Source organism: Cavia porcellus, unplaced genomic scaffold (genome assembly GCF_034190915.1).
Source record: "Cavia porcellus strain 051 isolate PalLab524CR breed Dunkin Hartley unplaced genomic scaffold, mCavPor4.1 scaffold_8, whole genome shotgun sequence".
In the NCBI taxonomy this organism is placed as follows: domain Eukaryota; kingdom Metazoa; phylum Chordata; class Mammalia; order Rodentia; family Caviidae; genus Cavia; species Cavia porcellus.
In genome coordinates, this window is record NW_026947491.1 from 32,436,460 (window position 1) to 32,460,133 (window position 23,674).

Here is a 23,674-nt window from a genome sequence, read left to right on the forward strand (position 1 = left end):
TTTCAAAATAATAAATACACTCTCCTAGCTTGTGTAAATAACAATTGAGACATGAAATAAAAAAGGAGAACAGAAGAAGGGAGATGTGCAAGGAAGTGAGGAAATGAAGATATATTTGGAAGACTAATGAAATGTTTGACCCTAAAAACGTGATGCTAGTGGTACTCACTTCTTTTGCTTCCTGCTTTGAAGCTGATGGCCTGAGAGGTTTACAGGGTTACCTATAAAGAGCCGGCCCCATCTCAGAATTCACCAACTAAGCTTTAGCTCCTTCTCTTAGAACATGATCCACCTGTGATAGAAAACCTATCCACTGGCTAAAGATGCAAGGTGCCTGAATAAAAATATCAAATCCACATTCTAACACTTTATATGTGGAGAAGTGGGCTGCATTCTCTAAAGAAAAAAGTAGATAAATATTTGTTTTAAAGTTAATTATTAAATGTAATTTTATCTTTTGGACCTACAAAAGGCCAATAAAGTTTTCTGTAATGTCTTCTTTCTTATTCAAAGGCAGATTTCAAAGGCAGACTTCATTACTAAATGGGCCACAGAAAATTTACATTAAAGGATCAGAAATGTTTGACCCACCTTTGACAAGATAATCGTAACAGCTACCAATTGTTTCTAGATTTGTTAATACATAGGAATGGCTCTTCCTAACTAAAGCTTAGTGAATGAAGACATAATTGGGATATCATGTGTTAGGGCAGAAGCTATGAAGGCAGGAATACAGCTGACTGTGTTTTTTCATTGTTCAATTACCCATCGTTACACATTGTTTTCTTAGATTACACATTATTATCTTGGAAGTAATTATCCTACTCTTTTTTCTGTTTTGCTTTTTTTCTCTAAATAAAAAAAAAGAGGAAAAAGTATCAGAGGGAGACAGACAGAGACACAGTGAGAAAGACAGAGGGAGACAGAGTTAGAGAGAGAGGAAAATAGAGACAGACAGAGAGACAGAGAAGTTCTTAATGTTTTGTTTAGCCAACTGTCCCTCAGACAAAGGACTTATATCAAGAACATATAAAGAACTGAAGAAAATGAGGATCCTCACATGCAAAGACCCAATCAAAATATGGGCATCTGAGATGAATACATACTTCTCAGATAAAAAAAAATACAAATGACAAATAAATATATGAAAAAATGTTCCAGGGGCTGGGATTTAGCTCAGCGGCATAAGCGCCTGCCTTGCATGTAGGAAGTCATGAGTTTGATCCCAGGTACCGATAAAAAAGAAAAAGAAAATGACAAAAAAAAAAAAAAAAAAAAAAAAAAAGGTCCGCATCACTGGTCATTAGACCAAGGCAAATTAAAACAACACTGAGATTTCATCTCATTCCAGAAAGAATGGCTAAGAAATCAACCAGTAACAAATACTGAAGGGACTGTGGGGGAAAAAGGAACTCTTCTCCATTGTTGGTGAGAATGCAGACTGGTGCAACCACTGTGGAAATTAGTGTGGAGATTCCTCAATAACTAGGTCCCATTTGATCCAGCTCTGGGTATTTTCCCAGAAGAACTGAAAACATCGTGCCACAGCAATATATGTGTACCCATATTTATAGCAATATAATTTATAATACCTAAATCTTGGAAATGACCCAAATGCTCATCAGTCACAGAATGGCTAAAATAAAGATGTGGTATTTTTATGCAATGGAGTACTACCCAGCTGTTAAAAATACAAACTCAAGGCTTTTATAGGTAAGTGGATGCAACTAGAGATCATATTCATAAGTGAAATAAGTCAGTTTTGCATGTGTAAACATCATGTTGTCTCTCTAGTGTAAAAAACTGAAAGAGTAAATAAGACCCAAAATGTGCAGTAGATATTATAGAAGTGAAAGGGGGAAGGAACAGCTCAAAAGGAAATAGATAATTATGTGACTAATCTCTGTTAGCACATCAAAAAGAACAGCTTGTGCTTTCATTGTTTGATCATTTTCTCATGACTATATTTTGTAATCTGAGCAACTACTTTGAAGATAATATGCAATATAGTAACCATTGTTAATCTCCTATTATTTTATTTTGAAATTCTATATCATCATTTTTTCTTTTTTCATTTTAAAATTTAAAAAATTGAATAATGTTTTGGTGTTTCTGGTAACATTTGAACAATTGAATACGTATTTTTATTTGTTTTTAAAGAACAACTAAGCCAACTAAGCCACAGCCTCATATAAACAAACACTGTATGAAAAATAAACCCTAAACTTTGTGTAAATAAAACACTGTGCAAAATGATGACACATAGCAAGTCTAAGCAATTCTAAAGAAATCAGAGATGCATGGTGGATTTAAATTCAGATGCAAGGTTTTAGTTATTAAACTGATGTTGTTGTAATCATGTTTTAATAATCCAAATTCTTGAAAATTAATATTACAAGTTATGTCTAACAAATTTATACAATTTTTTTGATTTTTAAACTTGTTTTCATTCTTTAATGAGCATACTTAGGCTTTCACTTGCTATTCTTAATTTTGGCCACTAAATGGCAGCCTTGTACAAGCCTCAAATTTCACAGCACGGAAAAATTTTGAAATGTGAAGCTTTATTTTATGAAATTAAACAAATGTGTTCTCCCGCATTTATGAATAAACTGTGAGATTATAAATAATTTTTAAATGTCTTTATTTTACTTTTTCCAATTATGGTCACATATAACTAGTAGGAAAAAGAGTCACTATAGATTTTTAAATATGTGTTTTTCTTTCAAGAACTTATGCTTAGCACAAAAAGTAAAATTGAAAATTCCATCACATTTAATGGTCCTACTTTATGTAAAACTCTTCCAGACTAAAGTGTATTTTGTAATGTAACTTAATTATAAAGCTATGATTAACACTCAACATTGATATATAAAAATTAAGGAAATAAATATCTAGAACTTGTTGTGTTATTCTTTCATTTATTTAAAAATTCACTGAATGCCAGTCATGGTGGTGCATGCCTGTAATTCTAGTACTTGAGAGGCTGAGGCAGGAGAGTTGTTGCAAGTTCAAGACCAACGTGGGCTAGGAAGTGAGCTCAAGGCCTGCCTGAACTACATAGCAAGACCCTGTCTCAAAAAGAAAAAAAAAAAAATTCACTGCATATTATATTTTTATATACTCATGCCCAATAAAAGTTTCACTTGAACCTGATCACACAGAGATATTAAAATATAGCAAGAATCAAAAATTTTATGAGCTACAAGCTGATATAGCAAATTATTAAAGCCATCCACTAGCATTCTATCATTATGACCAAAATATCTGAGAAACCTTAAAGGACGAAAGATTTATTAAAGCTAAAGGTTTCAGAGGCTTCAGTTCATGGTCAGCTGATTCCATTGCTTTTAGGCTGGTGCAAAGCAGAAACATCACAGTGGCAGAATGTGGCAGAGGAAACTTCTCATGGCAGCCAAGAAACAGGAGGGGTGGGGCTTGGAGATAAAATAGTCCAGCCGCCAAGGTCCCAGCCCATTACCAACTCCCTTAGACTAGGTCTTACCGCCTAAGTTTGCGTCACCTCCTCGTCATACTGTGAGCCTATGACTTTGTAGAGGGTTCAACCTGCTGATGGAATGACAGTCCTCCTGTTCTACCATCTTCCTAAAAGCCCACTAATAATGTTGCTCTTCTGGGGACTTGGGCTCCAACACAGGAGCCTGTAGGAGACAATTCTCAAATCAAACCATAATTAGAAATTTGTATGTATTATTTCATCTGTTAAAGTTACATAGTAGATCATTATACATTTTCCAACTCCAATTATAAAACAACTTCTGTTTATACTTTCCATGTTAGTAGCTGCTTACTAAATACAACATACAAAAGACAAAGTCATTGTAGTTGTGAACTTAATTTATAGCCCTCTTTTTCTAGAAAGAATATCAAGCCATCAAAAATATGTGTTTGCAAAATATCATTACATTCCTCTTTCATGGTGGTACCTGGTCTGCAGAAATTATCCACAGTCATCTCACTCTTGACAATGATTTTGATTCATGTACTTTTTACTGTTTGACAGTATCCTCTTTGTCAGAACCACTCTTAGCTGCCCTCATGACTCTCCTGAATTTTCCAATTCTGGTGATTGCCACTATGTTTTATTTTTCCAGCTGTTTTATTGTAAAACGAAGTAAAAATTGCAATTTTGCAGGAAGTTGCAGCAGGTTTGTCACAAGTTCATAACTGTCACATACATTAAGAGGCTCTGGCCACATTTTCACTTTTTATTCTGTGATTCTGAGCCAGCGATTCACCCTCTGAAAGTTTCATATTTTCTCTCCGTAAAATATTGTTAGTCATTAACTTACATCATCTGGGTTACTTTGTCAGTGTTCTAAGGCTGGTTACTTCATAGTGTTCTTGTGAGGATTAAATAAGAACATGTCTGTAAAGTGTGTGGCACAGAACCTAGTGTATTAGTGGTTATTATTAATGCTTTTTATAATAGAACAATCTTTTCCATTGAAAATTCTAGAAGTTTTTGCCAAATACTTTTTTTCCAGAAAAAGATCTTATGTTTCACAAAATAATCTTTTTGTGTTACACAGTTTTCTAGGTATTTATAGGATATGATTAAAAAATACAGCAAATTTTAAAGTTTTAATAAATTATTACTATAAAAGACACATTACCATTCATCTCCTTCAGAATACTCCCTTCCACTTCGAAAGCACTCATCCTATTGTTCTTGTGTTTTCTGAAGCAGTTCTGCAAGTCCTCTTGGACACATGTTTTTAGTTGTACTGCTGTGTGGCTTCCTTGATGTCCTGAATCAACTCAAGATATTTATTCTTTGTGGTCATTCTTACTTTGGTGAAGAGCCAGAAGTCTCATGGTATCAAATCCAAGGCATACAACAGAGGATTTCTTAGATGATTTTCAGAGCAGTCCTTGGTGGACTTGGGAATTTGTCCATTTTTTGGGTGGAGAAACTCAGGATTAAAAAGGCTAAGTAACCAACTCAGAAAAATCATCCACCTTGTTAATTACCAAAGGAAGATTAGAAACCAAGTGGCCTGACTGCTGGCCATCTGACCTTCATCATCTCCAATTTTAATCTATAGGGTAATATTCATGTCTATTTTAGTAATTTTCCAATTGTATGAAATGCTATATAACAATACTGTTTATTTTATTCTTTAATATTGTTTAATGAGCATTTATTAATCTAGTCATGCAAATTACATCAGTGTTTGTATGCTGTTCGAAACCTTTGCATTACACTGTGAATCAGATGCACACAGGTGCAAGTGGTCTGATTATAAAGTTACGTCAGCTTGATCATCTTTAAACTGGCATTGGATTTTCTTTGGTGGGGGAGGTATGTGAATATGCATTTTTTTCTGATTGTACACATAGAACCATTCAAGAAAAGAGAAGACAGATTTCTTTCCCTTAGACTTTTCTCTTTTAGAAGAAAATATTGATTAGACTACATGTCACAAAAATGTGTTAGATTTAAGAAATGTAATTTTTGTATTACAGTGTTCTATGATTTTCAACTGCAGTTATGATTCTAAAAAGGGGGAGAGGGAAAGGGAGGAAAGGGAGGGAGAAAGAAAGAGAGGGAAGGGAAGGGAAGGGAAAGGAAGAGAAAAGAGAAGGAATAGAAAGGAGAAGGAAGGGAGAATGGAGCAGGTGAAGGGAGGCAGGCAGGCTGACAGCCGAATGGAGGCCATGTTGTTTACGTCGCTGGCCCTCTGTTGGTTTCTGAACTGGTTACCTCAGTAGGAAACACACTGTTGCATAAGAAGATGAGGACCATCCAGAGTTATGGAGCAACAAGTTGATATGCCTCCTGAGAAAGGCAAGAATCATATTACAGTTGAAGAAACCAGAATGGAAAGCAGGCAGGCAAGAGTGATGCACGTAGGACCTAGAGCCCTGGTTCTAGACTTCTATCAGTTTTGCTCCCATGGCAAAGTAGGCTATGTGTGGAGATATTTTGGGTTGTCACAACTGCAGGGATGTTGTTTATTTGGACATTTTTTTCAGCATAAGAGCTGTTAAAAATTTTACAATGTATAGGCCAGACCCCTGCAACAGGGAATTATCCAGTCTGAACTATTAATTGTACCAAGCCTGAGAAATGTTGTCAAGGCAGATTTAAAGGAAAAGAGATTCAGAAAGAAAGGGATTTGCTTCTGAAGTTATGTGTTATGTTGAATAAAAAGGAGAAATGGTTCTTTGAATGGATGACAGTATTGGGAACATAAGTTATAAGATACTGAATAAATAACAGATCTTCCAAATTAGTAAGAGTAGTAGAAAATAAAACTATATGTGAATAGTCAATTTAAGACTTCAATTTTAATGACTAGTACAAAAGAAGAAGAAATGTGTAAAAGTTATGCGGGGCACTGTTTTAATTCTGTGACCCTAATAAAACTCTTAAATATATTCAGCTCATGACAGAATCCAATCTCTGGTCTTCCTGTCAGCAACTGATTGGGTTTCTAGATTGAGTTAGAGGGTCAGATCCTGCCTCACTCAGTAAAGTAACTTCCCCATTCCTTTTCAATCCCTTTGTAAAACTTTAGTTACACTTGATCTCTGGGTTTTCTGTACTTTTTTTTCCAACAATAACAAAAAGAGAGGTATCTGTATTCCCTAGGTACACCTATCTCTAGTAGAGCTGGCCTGTTTAAGATTATCAGTCTCCAAATGCAGGGAATATGACATCTGAGGAGAATGTCCAGCATCCTAAAGGGATGTACTTTAATAAGTGTTCAGTGATGACACCATTAAATGGAGTAAATCAAGCATAATTTGCTTTAGAGGTGCATTATTGACTGTAAGGAACATCTTCAAATTCAAAATTGAGAGCACATTTTATGTAGCTCTCCTTGCTTACCTAAGCATCTCTACAGAACGTATTCTGGCATTTTTGCATGCAACTGTAAAGCGATTCAAGAGGGTAAAATAGATACGGAAACATTTTATGTCTTAGGAATTTTATACTTTTAAATAATGGACTTTGATTTTTTATCACACTAGGAATATATGATTTGTCATTAGTTGTCATATTTGATAACTGATTTTTCAAGTTTGTTTTAAAGAACAGAACAGTATGTAAGTATTTGGACTTTTGCTGGTGTTATTACTACTAACATGTAACATGACTGGACAAACAGGCACTCCAAGCCTCAGGCATGTCATCTATCACATGAAGGGTAGTGGCCCTATCAGCTTAAAAACACATAGCAATATATGACAACACAAAGATTTTAATAGTAGGATTGCTTTTTGAAGAACATTTAATTAATACCCTTATATGTAAAAAGATGATGAGATTGGCTCTGACTAGAGATCTAAAGAGAAGTAGGTGTGTGTGTGTGTGTGTGTGTGTGTGTGTGTGCGCGTGTGTATGCATAGGACAAGAACCCTATTCATAGGTCCCTCTCATTTATTCGTATTCTAAAAACTCTCATTATTTTTCTCCTAACAAGTGGCCCATCAAGGGTCCCAGAACTTTGATGCTGATAGGAATTAACTTGAAAACCATATGTATTAAATGACACCCACATGTTGTCCTTCAAATGTGAAATACACGTTCCAAACCCAGTGCACTCATGTTTTTGTTCATTACTCAAATCATTAAGACACAGCTCAAACAAAATTTCCTCACTTCTGATTTTCCATTTTAAAATATGGCAATTGATAAAAATTGGACTCTTTAGTCATTGCTTTCACTCAAAGTAGCTGATTGTAGGAATATTCAACATTTCATAAGATTGTTTAAACATGGAATGACCACTAGCAATTATTTATCTTGGAAAGTTCTCCTTAATTATTTGAGGTTTCCTATGCTGAATGACATTTCTTCATAATTTTTTATACCTAGAAAAACCTTTTTATAAGTCAAGTAATCTTAATATTGATACACTACTTAAAATAACACCAACTTGTATATCAAGCAGTGTTATGTGTTATATGAATTAGCGTTACGTGTGAAATGGTTTTGGGAATGTAAGAGAATGACTCTTTTGAGATTTTAGCTCATGTCTTAAGAAGGTACTGAGAAGTGGTACTGATATGATATCCATAATTTATTTTTCAAAGGTTCAGCATGAGATAGAAAATAATAGAAAGAAGAAATGATGGAACTCATTGGCTACACAGTTAGATAACACAAATATGGCAAAAATTTTCAGTAATTGAATCTAGAGGTTGGTATTGGGTATCTACAATAGTCTTTCTTTCTTATGTTTGAAAATTTAAAGGAACAATTTAATAAAATAACAATATGTCACTTATAAACACCACTTCTAGTTATCAAACAATGAATTTAGACAGTTATGTGATCTGTAACACACTATCTAGGTAATAGCATGACCTGGCTGAAAACACAGTAATATATAACTTACAGAACTCTCCTTCTCACTTTCTTTCTTCCTTTTTGTACCAGGGGTTGCACTCACTACTGCACACTTACCAGGCAAGTGCTGAGCCCTGAGCTAAATCCCTGGCCAAATACTTTACCTCTAAAATGGGAATATTAATGGTAAATCCATAGGTTTCACAAAAATTAAAGGAGAAAATGTATGTGAAATAGCTGACACCTTGCCAACCATTTAAACTTTATTCTACAAATTAAATCAGATAATGGGGGAGTTCAGCAGTAGTGACAGCAGTGGCAGTAGCAAAAGTAGAGGTGGCCACAGTGGCTGTAATAGTGTTATTAGTGTCAGTGGTGGGCGAACCAATGGTAGTGGTGTAGTTATGGTAGTGATATATCTCTGTTTGCAGTTAGAAAGAGTACATCTTTCATAGGGCTATTGTTAAGAACAAGCATATTTTTACATGTATTTACAACAGCCTTTGAAACATAATTAATGCTTGTTAAATATTTGCTGTTGGTAGAGTTAGTGGTGGTAATGTTAATATTTGCAGCACATAATTCACTTGTTATTGTTATTCAACATGCCAAAAGTAAAGAAGAAATTATTTATTCTTTCATGGGTATAGAATTTATCAGATATATTTAATAATTTTGCTTATGTTTATAAAATAAACTTTCAAAGATATTCTTTTCCTTCAGCCTTCTGTATCTGAAGTTCATAGACATCCCTCTGCCAACTTCAGTGGCATCAAACAGCTGGTTTTAAATGTATAGCGTTCTAACTTTTATCTAGACATTGTAGTTACCATATAGCACATTTATTTGCTTATTATGACTAATTCAATGTGTCCATGGTAATAATCTGACTCATTTGTATCACAGTAGTTATTTTATAGTTAGTGTATGGTGGGGGAAGGAAGTGGGTATGTATATGTTGGAAGTCTTTAAATTTAAACTTCAGAAATTTCTAAGTGGTCAACCACATATACACTTTGCAATATCCCTGAGCTTTGCTATCACAATTTCCAGTATGTGATTCAACTCTCCTCACATGAAGGGAAGCATTTTGTAATTTAGCCAAGTTGTGGTTTTTAGTGAACATAGAGAGAGCATTTGCATCTAATTTGTGGCTAAAATTTGCTGAGGCTCATGATCTTTACTTGCTTTGTAAGCATTCTGCTGAGAACCTCAACATCTTCCGAGGTACAGAAAGCACTAGCAGCTTTTACAAAACCATCAGGAAAGCTATTATACGTGCGCAGCTCTACTGGAAATAGCATGGTATATTTTGTATTCACTTTGCCTCCGAGAGGTTTCAGCCCCACACCTTTACCAAGCATAGAACAAATGAGAATAAATGTTGAAATCACTTATTATTGTTGTATATAAATTAGCCTATCACTGGCTAACTAAGGCCTAATATTCAAGACAGCTGATTTTTAAATGACTTTAGCATTAAACTTTTGGAACAGCTTAAATAAATGTTGTAAGAATTTAATATGAAGTGTCCAAACGTATAAATTTGACATAATATTTTCAATCATACAATATTTTGTGTTTTATATTACATGTGACAAATAAAAAGGGAAGATCACATCATTTTCATGAAAATAAAATATGTAAATATATAAACAGCACTATATTTCAAACTAAGAATATAGGAGCAGAATAACTGTTTCATTAAGAAAAAAGAATATTAGATTATAACATAAAGCCACAGTGACTAGAGAAGAATGTGTCAGGCAGGAATGTTAAACTTGGGTATTCTAAATCTCTTTTTTGTCAGCAAAATAGACATGGTGAGACCTATCTCAGAAGTCTGTTGTCAGAAGAGAATTGAATGTGATTATATATGCATAGCCCAGATCTGAAGCAGAAAAGGAATTCAATAAATATTACCTCTTTTTAGAAATTAAATTGACTTGGTGCCTTACCATAAATTTACTCAAGCCTTCTACAAAAATACGCATTAACACTCTTAGGAACATAGAAATAAAGTGCTGAACAAGACAGAAACCCTCCTCATGTGATTTGTGTTTTGGTGGCAAAGTACGTGTGAATGGAAGTGTTCATTTTGACAATTTCTGTAAACTTTTAGTATCATTGTAAAACAAACTGTGGCACATCACAAAATTAGTCAATGTAGCTTTGCATAAACCAAATTAGCAATTCTTCTCAGCCATATATGTATCTCATATTTACCCAAATTAACATTTAGTGTTAAGACTATTAGTTCTTAACATTGTCCTTTAACAGATGTCAAAAAAGAGTATCATCACATGGTTTCCTCACAATATAGCCTTCTGTTCATGGGAATGATAGAAAGTTAAACACAGTAAGAGTGAAAAGAGTCTTATGTTATTAATTCACATTATTTCATTTTGCACCAGAGAAACTCAGCCTCAAATGTAAATTAACCAAGGACACAGAGTTAACATATTTGAAACAGATGCTTTTAAATTGTATTCATTCTGAGAAGGAAAATGATGTCCACTTCATATCCTAAATGCCCGTCTAATTGCTGAAATGAAATGTATAATTGAAATGGTTGCTGTCTTTGCTCACAGTTGGATGCCAACGGGGAACTACTCATCCGAAACGCACAGCTTCGACATGCAGGAAGATACACTTGCACAGCCCAGACCATTGTGGACAATTCTTCAGCGTCTGCTGACCTTGTTGTGCGAGGTAAGAGTTCATTTTAAAATTATGAAACCAAAGATATTTTACTTGCGTAAATATGTGTACTCTTCGGGTAACTCTATATCTTGAAGTTCTTATATATTTAGAGACTCAGAATGTATTTTAGACTTCTTACCCAGGCCTGAAAATGATTTATGCCAGACAAGTAGTAAACAACACTGATTTTGTTTTTTTAACTACGTAGCTTCTTGAAAGTTTCACCACATCCCTGTTACTAAATATTTGTGTTTTTAAACTTACTCACTACCGCAAGTTGTTTCCTAACGCCTTTTTTAGTGTGTTGAGTTTAGTAAAATCTTTTACATTTTCTATGGGGGAAAAAGCTGATGTCATTTAATATAACTTCAAGTGCTATACATTTATGACTTCAATTTTAAAATGAAAAGCTAATTGATATATGTGTTACGTTTCTGTGCACTGCTTGGTTTCAAACCAATGTTCTATTCCAAGAGATAATATAGAGAATAGGGTGGGAAACACATCTAAGGAAAGAGAAATCACTTTGCTTCTGGCCTTTCTTGTGGTAGCAAGGCTGACTTGGAACATGACACACCTCCTTAATAATCATTACACGACCCTTCACTGACTATATGTGGGATGAAATCCATTCCATGTATCTCTGACCCAAGATGTTCTGTGTAATAATCTCAGCTTGTTTACTTTCATGTCTCATTATTTCTTGTAACTAACTACAAATGTCCCATTAATTCACAAAAATCCTAGTATCTGTACATCTGTTCCTTGATTGATTCACAGTATTGTTTTCAATGTACTTTTCATATCAATTGACCAAATATCATCCCTCCTTTAAAGCTTGGCTCAAGTATCATGAACTTTACTAAACCTCCTTTGATGTTGTATATGTGAGCTCTCATCTGAACTTTCACAGCATTTGCTACTTTCTGTAATGGGTTTCATAGTGATCTATACATGAGTATCTCTTTTACTGAGTTATAAAACTTGCATATGCATTTGAACTTTGTTGAATTGCATATTCCTCTGCCTATTTTTACAGCTCTCTTTTCTTCCATATCAATGTCATATTAAAATTCCAAATTTTCACATTTTACCTATTGAAAATATTTATAGACCATTATTTAAGTGTATATATTACTTTCAATTTTGGTATGATTAGCTGAAAAATTAACAATATATCTGAGATTTGCCTTAATGTTCCTTTCAGGTTCCAGTTAATATAAGTACATTTAATCTAATGCACTTCCTGGACTTCATTCTAGAACAGTGTTAATGTAGAAACCCTAAACAATACAGGGAAAAAGTTGAAAAACTTTTATTCCAGTTGAATATGTTCTATAATAGAGTAATAAGTCTAGGGGAAGTTTATTTATGTGAATGAACTTAGATATTCATTCTATAGAACTCAGGAAAAATTAATAAACAAAATCCCAAAACTACAACATCCTAAATTGATGTTCACTGTGGTTCAGTATTTTCAGTCAGAGTATTTCTTTTGTTAAGACATTCATTTTCAAGAATTATCAGAAAAGGAACAAGTTTATTGTTCTTTCTAGTCAGACCACAAGACATTTAGTCATTCCCAGCATTAGCCTAAGTGTGGACTTATTACAATTGCTTGCAAATTATTAGAATAAGCAAAATAACGTTACAATATATTGTAATGCTTGGACATCAGTGTCTTCATGTGATTACACAATAGTAAACTTGTTGTGGCAACACTTAGAATTCTCTGTAGTACTAACAAAGAAGAGCCTGTTTCACAAATGTAACATAAGAGTAGTGATAATACTACCCATACATACGTGGGTAACTAATAATCTCTACACCATGCTTTTTTATAGAACTCTAACCAATAAAATGTCAGGTGTTGTATGAAATGAAAATGTTTCCTAAAGCTTTTGGGGGGGGTGGCGTCAGAAAAAAAATGCCATAAGGCAACAATGCCCAGAAAATGTACTCACTAGAAATGTACTCAAGCATTTTAAATGGCTTAACCATAGCAGTAAACTAATAAAACTACACAGGTAAATGAAAAGTTTTGCTTTATTACTATTAAAATCCTCTATCATAATCATCTTTTAAGTTTTATTTCTAGTAACATAATGTTAATTTTAGATTAAGAAAATATTTCAATTAATAGTAAAATATTTCCATACAGCATGTGTCAAAAATGTGTGTTATATTGACCTTTAAAATGCTTTATATATTTAAATCAGAGTATATCCAACTGCACAGTCTATATGGGTAATATGTAGGATGCATCCCTCCATAAGTGGCATTATTACTAGTCCATTTTTCCGCTTAATTATGCCTTCATATCTAGTTCAGGAAATCATCACTTGGAGTCCATGTCCAGGTCTTAAGTTGTCCATGGATTTTCTGAAATTATATGTAAAATTCCATGTCTCTGTGCATTTTTTGAGCAGAGGATTTGTAGTTGTCATCAGGTTTATTTATAGCAATCACCTAAAGGCATTAAAAAGCTTATTTCTACATTTTCCCCCATCTAGATCAGGGCTTTTTGAAAAAGGAAACAAGGAGTGATTACTCACCTCAAGCAAAATGTGTAAAAAAACAAAACTAAGAAATTGCACTTAGTGATGACACCTAAAAACAGATCATAAATTGCTTTTTGCAAGCAATTGCACTCAGCCTTCAAGAATTATCTGTTTCTCAACACAAGTTACATGCTACAGTAGTTCCTCCTTATCTGTGGTTTTTACTTTCAGTGATTTCAGTTAACAATTGTCAACTGTAGTCAAAAACTATTAAATGGAAATTTCCAACAATAAAGAATTTATAATGTTAAATTGCATGGTGTTATAACAGTGTGTAAGTTCTCACACTGTCCTGCTCCATCTTGCTCAGATGTGAACTAACATCCTTCTGTCCAGCACATCTGCACTGTATACACCGCCTGCCAGTTAGTGCTACAGTCTTGGTTATCAGAGCAACTATTGTAGTATTATAGAGCTTGTTCTCATATAACCCTTACTAAGAAATAGCCCCAAACACAACATTTTATTAGAGTTTATTGATAACTATATTATTTTAGCTTTTTCTATTAATATTTCATCATGCCTAATTTATTTTCAAACTTTATCATAAGTATGTGTGTATATCAAAAGACAGAATATATAAGGTTGGGTACTAATTACAGTTTTGGATACCACTGTGGGCCTTGGAATGCATACTCTGAAGATCACATTCAGTGGACAAGAGCCATTTGATGAGAATTTGTCAAATCTAAGATGGATTAATTCTGATTCACATTCATAGACAGTGATCAGAGTTAGTGCTCTAAGAGGGTCAGTGAACACCAGATAAGGAAAAGAAATTTTTTAAATGATGAGCACTGAGATTTTTTTTATAACAAACTGGTTACTATATAATCTAGGATGACCTATGAGATGACTGAAACAAAAGTATAAATATTCAGACATAAGTAAAAATTGAATTTCTCTTAGCCTATATTGCCTTGAAGGAAATGAATGCATAGTTTAAAAATTTTCTTCCCTCTGTGCCTTGTGTGTGTGTATGTATGTGTGTGTATTCATAATTGTGAACGGGTGAGGGGATATATGTGTAGGACTTGATAAAAGTTATCTGCAAGGACTGTATGTTTTAGGCTTATGTTTTCTATTATTATTTTGAGTTTAGGGTAGAGGCAATCTATTAGTTCAATCTGCATTAGCCCATTCCTTGTTATTCTAACAAAATACCAGAGGCATGGAAATGTCTAAAGGAGAGAGGTACTTCACAGTTTTGACTCTAGGCACTGAGCCCCTACCTCATGGTACATGATCTCACAACAAAGGAAATATATGTCAGAGGGAGAGATGGCACAGTAAGACAGGAAAGCAATGAGGATTTGGCTTTTTCATAATTACTCCTTCTTACAGGAACAACTCGGCGAGATCGGGTCAGTCATGCAGAGAGCAGAAACCACATTGCTGTGCACTAAGCCCCAACTCTAAATGTTCCACAGCTTCCCAACACTGCAACCCCGGGGAAATGAGTTTCCCACATATGAACTTTAGGGAGATGTATTTAGGCCATATCTAAACTGTTGGAGCCCCAACATATAAAACTGAGATGAAAAATAGGAAAAATGTAGCAAGGGCAGATATAACGCTGGATCTGATTTCGTGGAATATTTTACTCAGGGAAAATTCATTCCACCTTTTGTCTATGTCATCTAAGATGGGATTGAGAAATAAAGAAGAGAGCAGCAGTTGTCGTCCACTAAAAGCAAAACATAAACATGACCCCTGTAACCAGATGCGAGGCTGTTTTTTATAGCAGCCATAACTGTTTACCTATAGAAAGTTACACCACTTCAATTTATTTAACCACTAATTGGCCCCAGAGACGCTCGAGGACCAGAAAGTGGCTCCTATTGTCTGATCTACCAGCTTCAAATCATGATCTTAAATGGGCTCTGCGTTTTAGCTCTTTTTCTAACACTGTTATATCATTTATAGCTGTATGGAGATTATTTTTGTAAGAGCTCAAGAGAGTATTAACTTGGAAGTCCTTTATACAAAATTCAAGATGTGGATAAATAAACATTCACCCTTCTAGCTCTGGCAAAAGCAAAAGATGCCCTTTCTGACAGATTGTCTCCAACCCAACTCCATCGTGACTCCAACAAACTCAGATGAAATATAAAATTCTGTGAAAGACAACCTGTGTGAAGGAAGAAGTCATCAGAGAGCAACAAGAGGAGGGAAAATAAATACAGAATACTTCACATGATGTTCTTATTGAAGTAAAAAAAGTAGACATTATGAAAATCATAAAAGAAATTAGATAGGAAATGTAAAAATTAATTTAAAATAATGCACTATAAAATACAAAAGCTTTAGATAAAAGAGAAACACAAGTGATAAACTCAGTAGTTAAAATAAATAGGTTATATAATAAATGAAAGATTAGGAATAAATTAGAAAACAAAAAGATACTGAGCAATAACTCTATTTCTTTTTCTTTTCTTTTCTTTTCTTTTCTTTTCTTTCTTTCTTTTTTGAACCTGGAATCGATCTCAGGACCTTGTGCAAGGCAGGCAGGCACTGTACCACTGAGCTGTATCCCCAGCCCTATATTTCAATACAGACAGTAAAAAATATATTGTGAAAAATGAGGTTAGGACATTAAGAATTTAATGAGAAATTGCTTATCAAATTGCATAACCAGAAGTAAAAGAAAACAGTTTTCAAAGAGACAATAGGCTGTCAATTAGGAAAAATTAGTGACAACCATATGCTTGTTATTCAAGAATTCATATGAAACAAGGATAAATGAATAAAACTGAAGAGCATTGAAGACAGATTATTTTTAAAATGACTGTGCGTGATTGCTCATGCCAAGTGGTAAAACACATTGCTGCCCTGCCTGGGTTTTTAAGAAGACAGCTGCCAAGTACAGAGTTCTGCATCCTTGGAAGAAGGTGGCTAAGAAAGAAACCAACCTCCTCCCACTGACCATCGATGCTTTACGAGTCATTCTAGTGAGCTGGCTGGGGAGCATTTCCTAAGCCCTCGCCCATCTTGCAGATGACTGTACTTTTGCTGACACCTTGCCTATACCATGTATGAGAAAGACTGATTGAGTAGCATTCATTCAGCTCAGCCACTTGAGGATTTTTAGCTTACCAAAAATGTGAGAAGTAATAATGTCTATTGTTTTTTTTTTTTCTTGGTACCAGGGATTGAACTTACGACCGCCTGCTTGCAAGGCAGGTGCTTATGCCGCTGAGCTAAATCCCCAGCCCCCTGTCTATTGTTTTTAATCACTTAACAGTTTACCCGGTGTCACTCAGGGAACATGTTTGCTTGTCACTCGGGGAGCATGTTTGCTTGTGTCACTTGGGCAGGTGTCATCTCAACAGGTGATTCTTGTATTGAATAAATTTGATAAAATCGTCTTTTTTATATTTCCTGCAGTTATTATCCTATGTAAGTAATAAAAAATATGCAAGATTTGCTTATCCTGTATGTGAATAATTGGATTGGTAAAGAGTTATCCCAGTGAGTTTGAGGGTCATTTTTTCTGCAGCAACAGAGTGAATACTTTTACTGTTCTGAAATACAAAAAAGTCACTGTGTTATTTACACAAAACATCATTTCATAATGAGGAAAAATAGCTTTAGTAAGATAAAGAGCAAGACAGTTTATTCTTCAAGAGATCCTTGTTTCTAAAGAAGTATCTAAAGGGTGAATTTCAAGAAAAGCAAAATAACCCCAGTAGAAAGTTCTGAAATGTCAAAACTCCTGATAAAAATAAAACAAAATAAACATGTGGATAATTCAAGCTATCTGAGCAATTCATAGATTTACGAACAACCAAAATTTGTTATCCCTACTCCTGAAGCTGAGAAGTCTAAGATCCAGGTGCCAGGAGCTTTGGTATCTTGGGAGGACCTGCATCCTAGTTCACAGATGCTAACCTTTCATTGTATCCTCAGATGGTAGGGAAGATCAGCTAGCTCTCCAGCATTTCTTTTACAAGAGCACTAAGGGTATAGCTGTCATGACAACATCTACCAAAGATCTCACCACTTAATACTATTATATTGATTATTAAATTTCTGTTAGAATTTGTAAGGACCCACAAATGTTCAGAATATGAAACAAGCAAAGTGAACTACGTCAGACTACACATATGGTTTGGGTAAAATAATATCCCCCCAAAGATTGGCATGTTCTGAGGCAGAGATTTTCATTAGCTCATGAGGTGATAACCCTAGAAATGGATTAAGCAATTGATGAGTTCATAGCTGAATGTGTTACAAGGTGGTGGGATGTGATTGGGAAAGAGGTCACTGGGATCATAATCCACAAAGATATATCCCCCCCCCCCCGCCAGTTCTTCTGTCTCTGATGTTTGCTCTGTCTTTCTGCTTCCTGACTGCCGTGATGTGAGTGATTTTCCTCCAACATCTCTTTCTCTTTCAATGGCATAAATTTTTTGCCTTTGATCCAGCCAACCATGGACTGCAATCTCTGAAAACATGAGCCTAAACAAGCCTTTCCTTGTTTAAATTGTGCCTGTTGAGTATTTTGTCCCAGCACTAGAAGGTGACCTGTATAGTTATCGAGTATGTTTTTCTTTCTTTTCTTTCTTTTTTTTTTTTTGTCTTTTTCATTTTTATCGGTATCAGAGATCGAACTCACGACCGCCTGCTAGCAAGGCAGGTGCTTATGCCGCTGAGCTAAATCCCCAGCCCCTCAAGTATGTTTTGATCTGTATTTGAAGACTGGTCAGAATATTTAGTTGGCCTTTGATCTGTTGTTAGTTGTTTTTATTTCATGTTTCTATATAGGAATGAATCAGGCATATGTGTGAATGTATGTACGAACCAGTTATGTCTATACAGGTATGTATGCAAGAATACACAATATATATACATTATAGTTGAAAAACAAAGAATAAATGAAAATGATCATGGAACATAGAAGAGTGGTTACTGTGGAGTTAGGGGGGAAAAGTTAGATGATTGTTATTTGGGGAAGGAGGGTATCAACAAAAAGCTGCCTATTATTAAGTAATTTTCTTTCTCTTAAACTAATTAGTGGATTTGTGGATATTTGGTTTATAACTTCTCTTATATGTTAAATATTTCTTAATAAATTAATTTAATGAAAGAGTTGCAGAGTAATCTGATATATTAGCTAAGGAATCAGTAGAAAATATATGTATAATTATGCAAGTGATTGATTAGGCAGGATTATAAGATCAAGAGGGGAAGTGTCCCAGTGGCCATCTGTGGAATCAGAGGCGGAAGAATTATTAATGTATTTTGGTGATAAATGAATTTACAAATGTGTTTCCAAAAGATAATAATGTCTCCTATACCCCACTTTTTCCAATGTAAGCCAAATATGAGTCAATAAACACAGAAATAATAAGCTCATGATGTTTCTAAAAGCCATGAAAAGAGCTGTGACCTGAAGGCTAGGAGTTGCAGGGAATGGAAGGAACAAACGCGGATGGAAAGAAATGGGTTAAATCTACAAATCTTTTCCTTCCCTCACCATCATATCAGCACATTTTCAGTCATCATAAGACCACTCAGACATTTATCAATAATAAGAACAAACAAACAAAACACAAATGAAAAATGAAAAGCAAATCTCACAATGGAACACTAATACAAACGTTAAGACACCATTCCAGTACATTATAATGATGTTCTTGTATTGTGAAAGTAAAATCCTTTCAAGATTTCAGTGAAATTTGTTTCCTTTATTCTAAATGAAGAAAATTATTGACATCAATTGGAGACAATATTGTGTCAACAAGAGAAGCAACTTAGAATCAATTTTTTTAAAAAAACAGAGGTGTGTAACATATAGCCAAAAGTATTTAGAACTTATATCACTATAAATTGCTTAACATTTAAGAGATTTTTAAAAATAACTCAAGCAATTTTATCTTAGTCTTAAAAATAGCTTCAGATCGAGGAAGGCTTCTAATGTAAACATTCTCAGTAGGAAGATGTACACAAATTTTTGTTTTTGTAATAAAGCTTTTACTTCTAAGGGCATAGAGTAGTCAGTTTTCCAACACTGACAACATGCCTGACATTTTAAAAAGTATATTCAATTGTAAGCTAGTTTAAAGTTTTCATTTGGTTCACAGTGTCAGAAATTTCAGTCCATGGCCAGTTGGCTCCAATTGCCTTTGGTCTACAGCCTGGCAGGGAATATGTGGTGGGGAAATGCTGGTCCCCTCCTGGCAGTTGGGAAGTGAAGAGAGAAAAGAAAGGGAGAAAGCGCCAGTAACCCCTTCTGGGGTGAACTGGTGACTTCCTTCCCCTTGGCCACACCCATTAAGTGTTCCTTCCCCTCCACGTAGCGCCTCAGTTAGCAACTGGCCTTTAGCATAACAGGCCTTAGAGCACATTTAAGATGCAAAACAGAATTGTTCCCTGAAGTTTGGGAGCAGCCCTGCTGAATGACTTCCATAAATGATATTTCTGAAAGACTGAAAACTATTTAGCTAAGAGAGTATCACCGAGAAGCAAAAGTTTTCCAGGATTTATTTGGCAGCATTTGCAGAAACACATACACATAAAGCTTGCCAAAAGTAAATTCTCATTTATGAATGCACTTTTGGTTACCATTCAAAAATGGACTGTAAAATCAGCCCAGAAAAAAAGAAATTAGGTTTTAACTTGTATGTGTTTTATGAGTTTCTCTGATACTTCTGCTGCAGTTTAAATATCTTTCATGTTGCTACCAGATGTTAGAAACACTTCACCAACACCTGCATGGGCAATACATGCTTGCCACTGACACTGCCAAATAAAAAATACATTTATGATTACCCTTTTCAGGCCTCCTCTTTACGTACTGATGTACTATATTAAACAATATTTCATGTCTGAGATTTCAAAAAAGGAAAGCTAAATAAAAAGATACTTTGTTATCTCGAGCTTTTAATTTGATTTTGAACCTCAACATATACTTCATGAAATTTGATATTTAAAAAAAAATACCTGAAGCAAAAGTAAATATGGTAAAAACTGTATAAATCATTTTATCCTCAGAATATACCTGCATTGTTTATATTGTTACAGTAGAAGCAAATATTCACATTTTCTTATGCGGATTTTTATTTAGATGAGAACACAGTGTATATGTATCTTGTGCGATGTATGTATTCTGTGTGTGTGTGTGTGTGTGTGTGTGTGTGTGTGTGTGTGTGTTTCCACTTTATTTCTAAGCCCAAACAGTTACAGAAGAAAGAAAGAAAGATACATGTTAGATGTCGACTTTATTTGCTGTGATTTATTGCAGTTTTTATTACTTGGCTTAATGACATGGTTACTAGATTTTTGATTAAAGAGGTCATTTTAGTTGATGACTAAACATCTTTTAAACTACTAGATAAGTTGATGTGACATACCTGAATAAAATAGCCTGATGCAAGCTGTCAATATACTTTTTTATCCCCCTAATATCACTAGATTTTACACAATTAGAAATGGTTGGCTAAGTCTTTTCTATGAAAAGCTCCTCAGTGTTTATTACTTCCAGCTGTTCTGTTAGCAGCTTTTGTATCCATACTACACCAGTAAAATGACTTTTAAATTGTTTACTTGCATGTACTGTTTCAAACAAATTATTGCTTTTTCTTTAAGACCTATGATACAAGTAACCATTTTCTTTTATCTAAAATTGTTCTAGTCATTCCATTCTTGGCAAATAACTCATTACATCTAGTTGTTCTAATTTCTTTAGAGTAACTATATAAAATATCTGCAGTTGTGTGGCCATTTTAAAACAGAATTTTAGTCTAGAATTAACCCTATGGTCATCTGAACAATTCTCACCCGCTTATTTTACTAATGTGGATTCTTGAAAGAAAGTGCCTTCCTTGGTATTGCCCATCTATTTACTGGTGGGCAATCATCTTGGAATCCCAGTCCAGTCTTTTCATTGTGCTAGGCTTCTGCCATAAAGAATAAGTAGGTAAAAATCTATGATTAATTTCTAAAAACTCTATATCCAATATATTAACTGAGCCTTTTTAGAATCAGTACTATTAAGTCATGAAATGTCTGATTTCAGCATCTGCTAAAATGTTTCTTTCCTTTTTCTCTTCCTATTGTCTGTCATATGCTAGAAAAAGTGATTTAATTTTAGAAATAAGATGGGAAAAGATAAGTGTCAAAAACATTCATTAGAAAAATGTTAAGTAACCAATTCTTGGCTTGTTTAAAGTTCTGTTGATATTATTAACTCAGGAACCTTATGTACTAGTGAAGTCAACAGGTAGTGAGTCTGTTAAAAGTTTAAATTTCTGTGTTACCCGGCATAAACTTTTACATTATGTTCTGTAATCCTTATGTTCAAATTATTATCATTAAAGAAATGAATATAGATTTATACTTAAAATTACTGTTAAGACATGCTAGGCTAAAAAATTATTCAAAAAGCATTAATCAAGTTAATTACCAGTGATGTAAGAAGAATAGACATAAAGTTTTATATAATACATCAAATTTAACATTTTGATATGTGCATACCTCAAAACACGCACACACACGTACATGGGAGGAGATTCTGAAGACTTATATAGGCAGAAACTTACATAGGCAGAAAACATCAGAGTTCAGATTATCATAGTCAAATTGAAGAGGTAGTTTTTCAAGTATTTGGGACAGAAAAACACACAGTCACCTCAGATATCTGGATAATTGCCTATGCTTTCCACTTGCTTTGGCCAAGGAAATCTTGCCACAGCACAAACTAAAGATTTTGTCCCAGTCAGCCCTGGAGAATGGAGACAGCAAAATGGTCCTTCCTGCCCACACTGGCTGAGCCCATGATGGACTGGGCGCCATTCTCAGGCATTCTGACCCACCCTGCACTAAACCACAGTAATAAAGCTATTAATAGCAAAGCCTACCCAGAAATGAAGCATTCCTCTTCCTTTTTCAAATCAAATTCAGGTCAAAGAAAAGCTATTAGGAACCATTTCTCCATAATTATTATATACTAAAGCTGAAATATTGAGCTGAATTGCATATCTGGTTATAATAAACACAGAATTTAGAAAATGGTAGATGGCTTCAAAGTTAGAACTTAATAGTTCTGTTTTCAAAGAAAAACCCAAAGTGGTAAAAATAACCACTTTTCCAGTTGCTACTGAGTCTAAAGACTATCAATGATTTGAAATTGTATTTCTCAATGTATAGTACATTGAATGTAAATTGATTACTTCTGGCTTTTTGTCCTGTAATCAAACTGATCAGATTTTGATAAACTGGAATTTTTTTCTTTTGTGCTGTTGATTTTTATCCATGGCATTTTAAAATAATAATCAATTTGCTGCTTCTTTATTTCATTTCATGGGAAGGGAGGAAAGCATTACAGGATTAATAAGCACTCTGAGCCTCTAGATTGTCCACGGAAGTACTCCATATAGATTTATACATCTGTGTGTATTTACCACCAAGATAAATCCAAAATTAAGCAAAATATGTCAGTGTTTGAGAGCATATACAAATAATACATCTAAAAGTTCTTATAAATTAATAGCAATTAGTTTATATTTTGAAAATAATTTTGATTTGTTGACAAATATTTTTGCAACTCAAATATTTATGCAATGGAAAGACAGATTATAATGTAAAATTTAAAAAAAATAATTTAATATATGAAATGTCAGTATTGTAATTTTATAGTCTATAAAAATGAAACATTGTGTATCATATGTATTTATTACATAAAGATATTTACTAAAGACACTATTCAGCAGATAGTTTTATGAGACAAATGTTATTACCAACTCTTTATACACAGAAGAAACTGAGTCCCAGAACAGGTTATTTGCCCAAGGTCATACAGCAGCTACTTGAGCAAGTTTAGAATCTATAGTCTGATTTCAGATATAACATCAGCGGTGCAGCTTGGTTATCGTAGCACAATATAACAAAAATTAATTTGGATATTTTCAACAACATAAAATCATCAATGTAGAACAATTAAATCTCAGTCTTTTTCTACTACAGTGAGAAATGTTTACTCTATGAGAAGTCACCAATAATAGACTTTGCAATTTTAGTTGTGCCTATAGAAAACTTATGGCTGACCTAATAAGGGGAAGCTATAGTAACTGAAAACATGTTTCCT

The 23,674-nt window shown here is 34.2% G+C and overlaps 1 protein-coding gene across 4 annotated transcripts in view; it reads left to right on the top strand.

The window, feature by feature from the left end:
* Positions 1-23,674, top strand: part of Cntn1 (contactin 1) — a 373,034-nt gene that overhangs the window by 273,602 nt on the left and 75,758 nt on the right. For all 4 annotated transcript variants that reach the window (XM_063254557.1, XM_013159444.3, XM_063254558.1 and 1 more), the window contains one exon: positions 10,915-11,035. In XM_063254557.1, the coding sequence (XP_063110627.1) occupies positions 10,915-11,035 (121 nt within the window). The remainder of the gene's footprint in view (positions 1-10,914; positions 11,036-23,674) is intronic.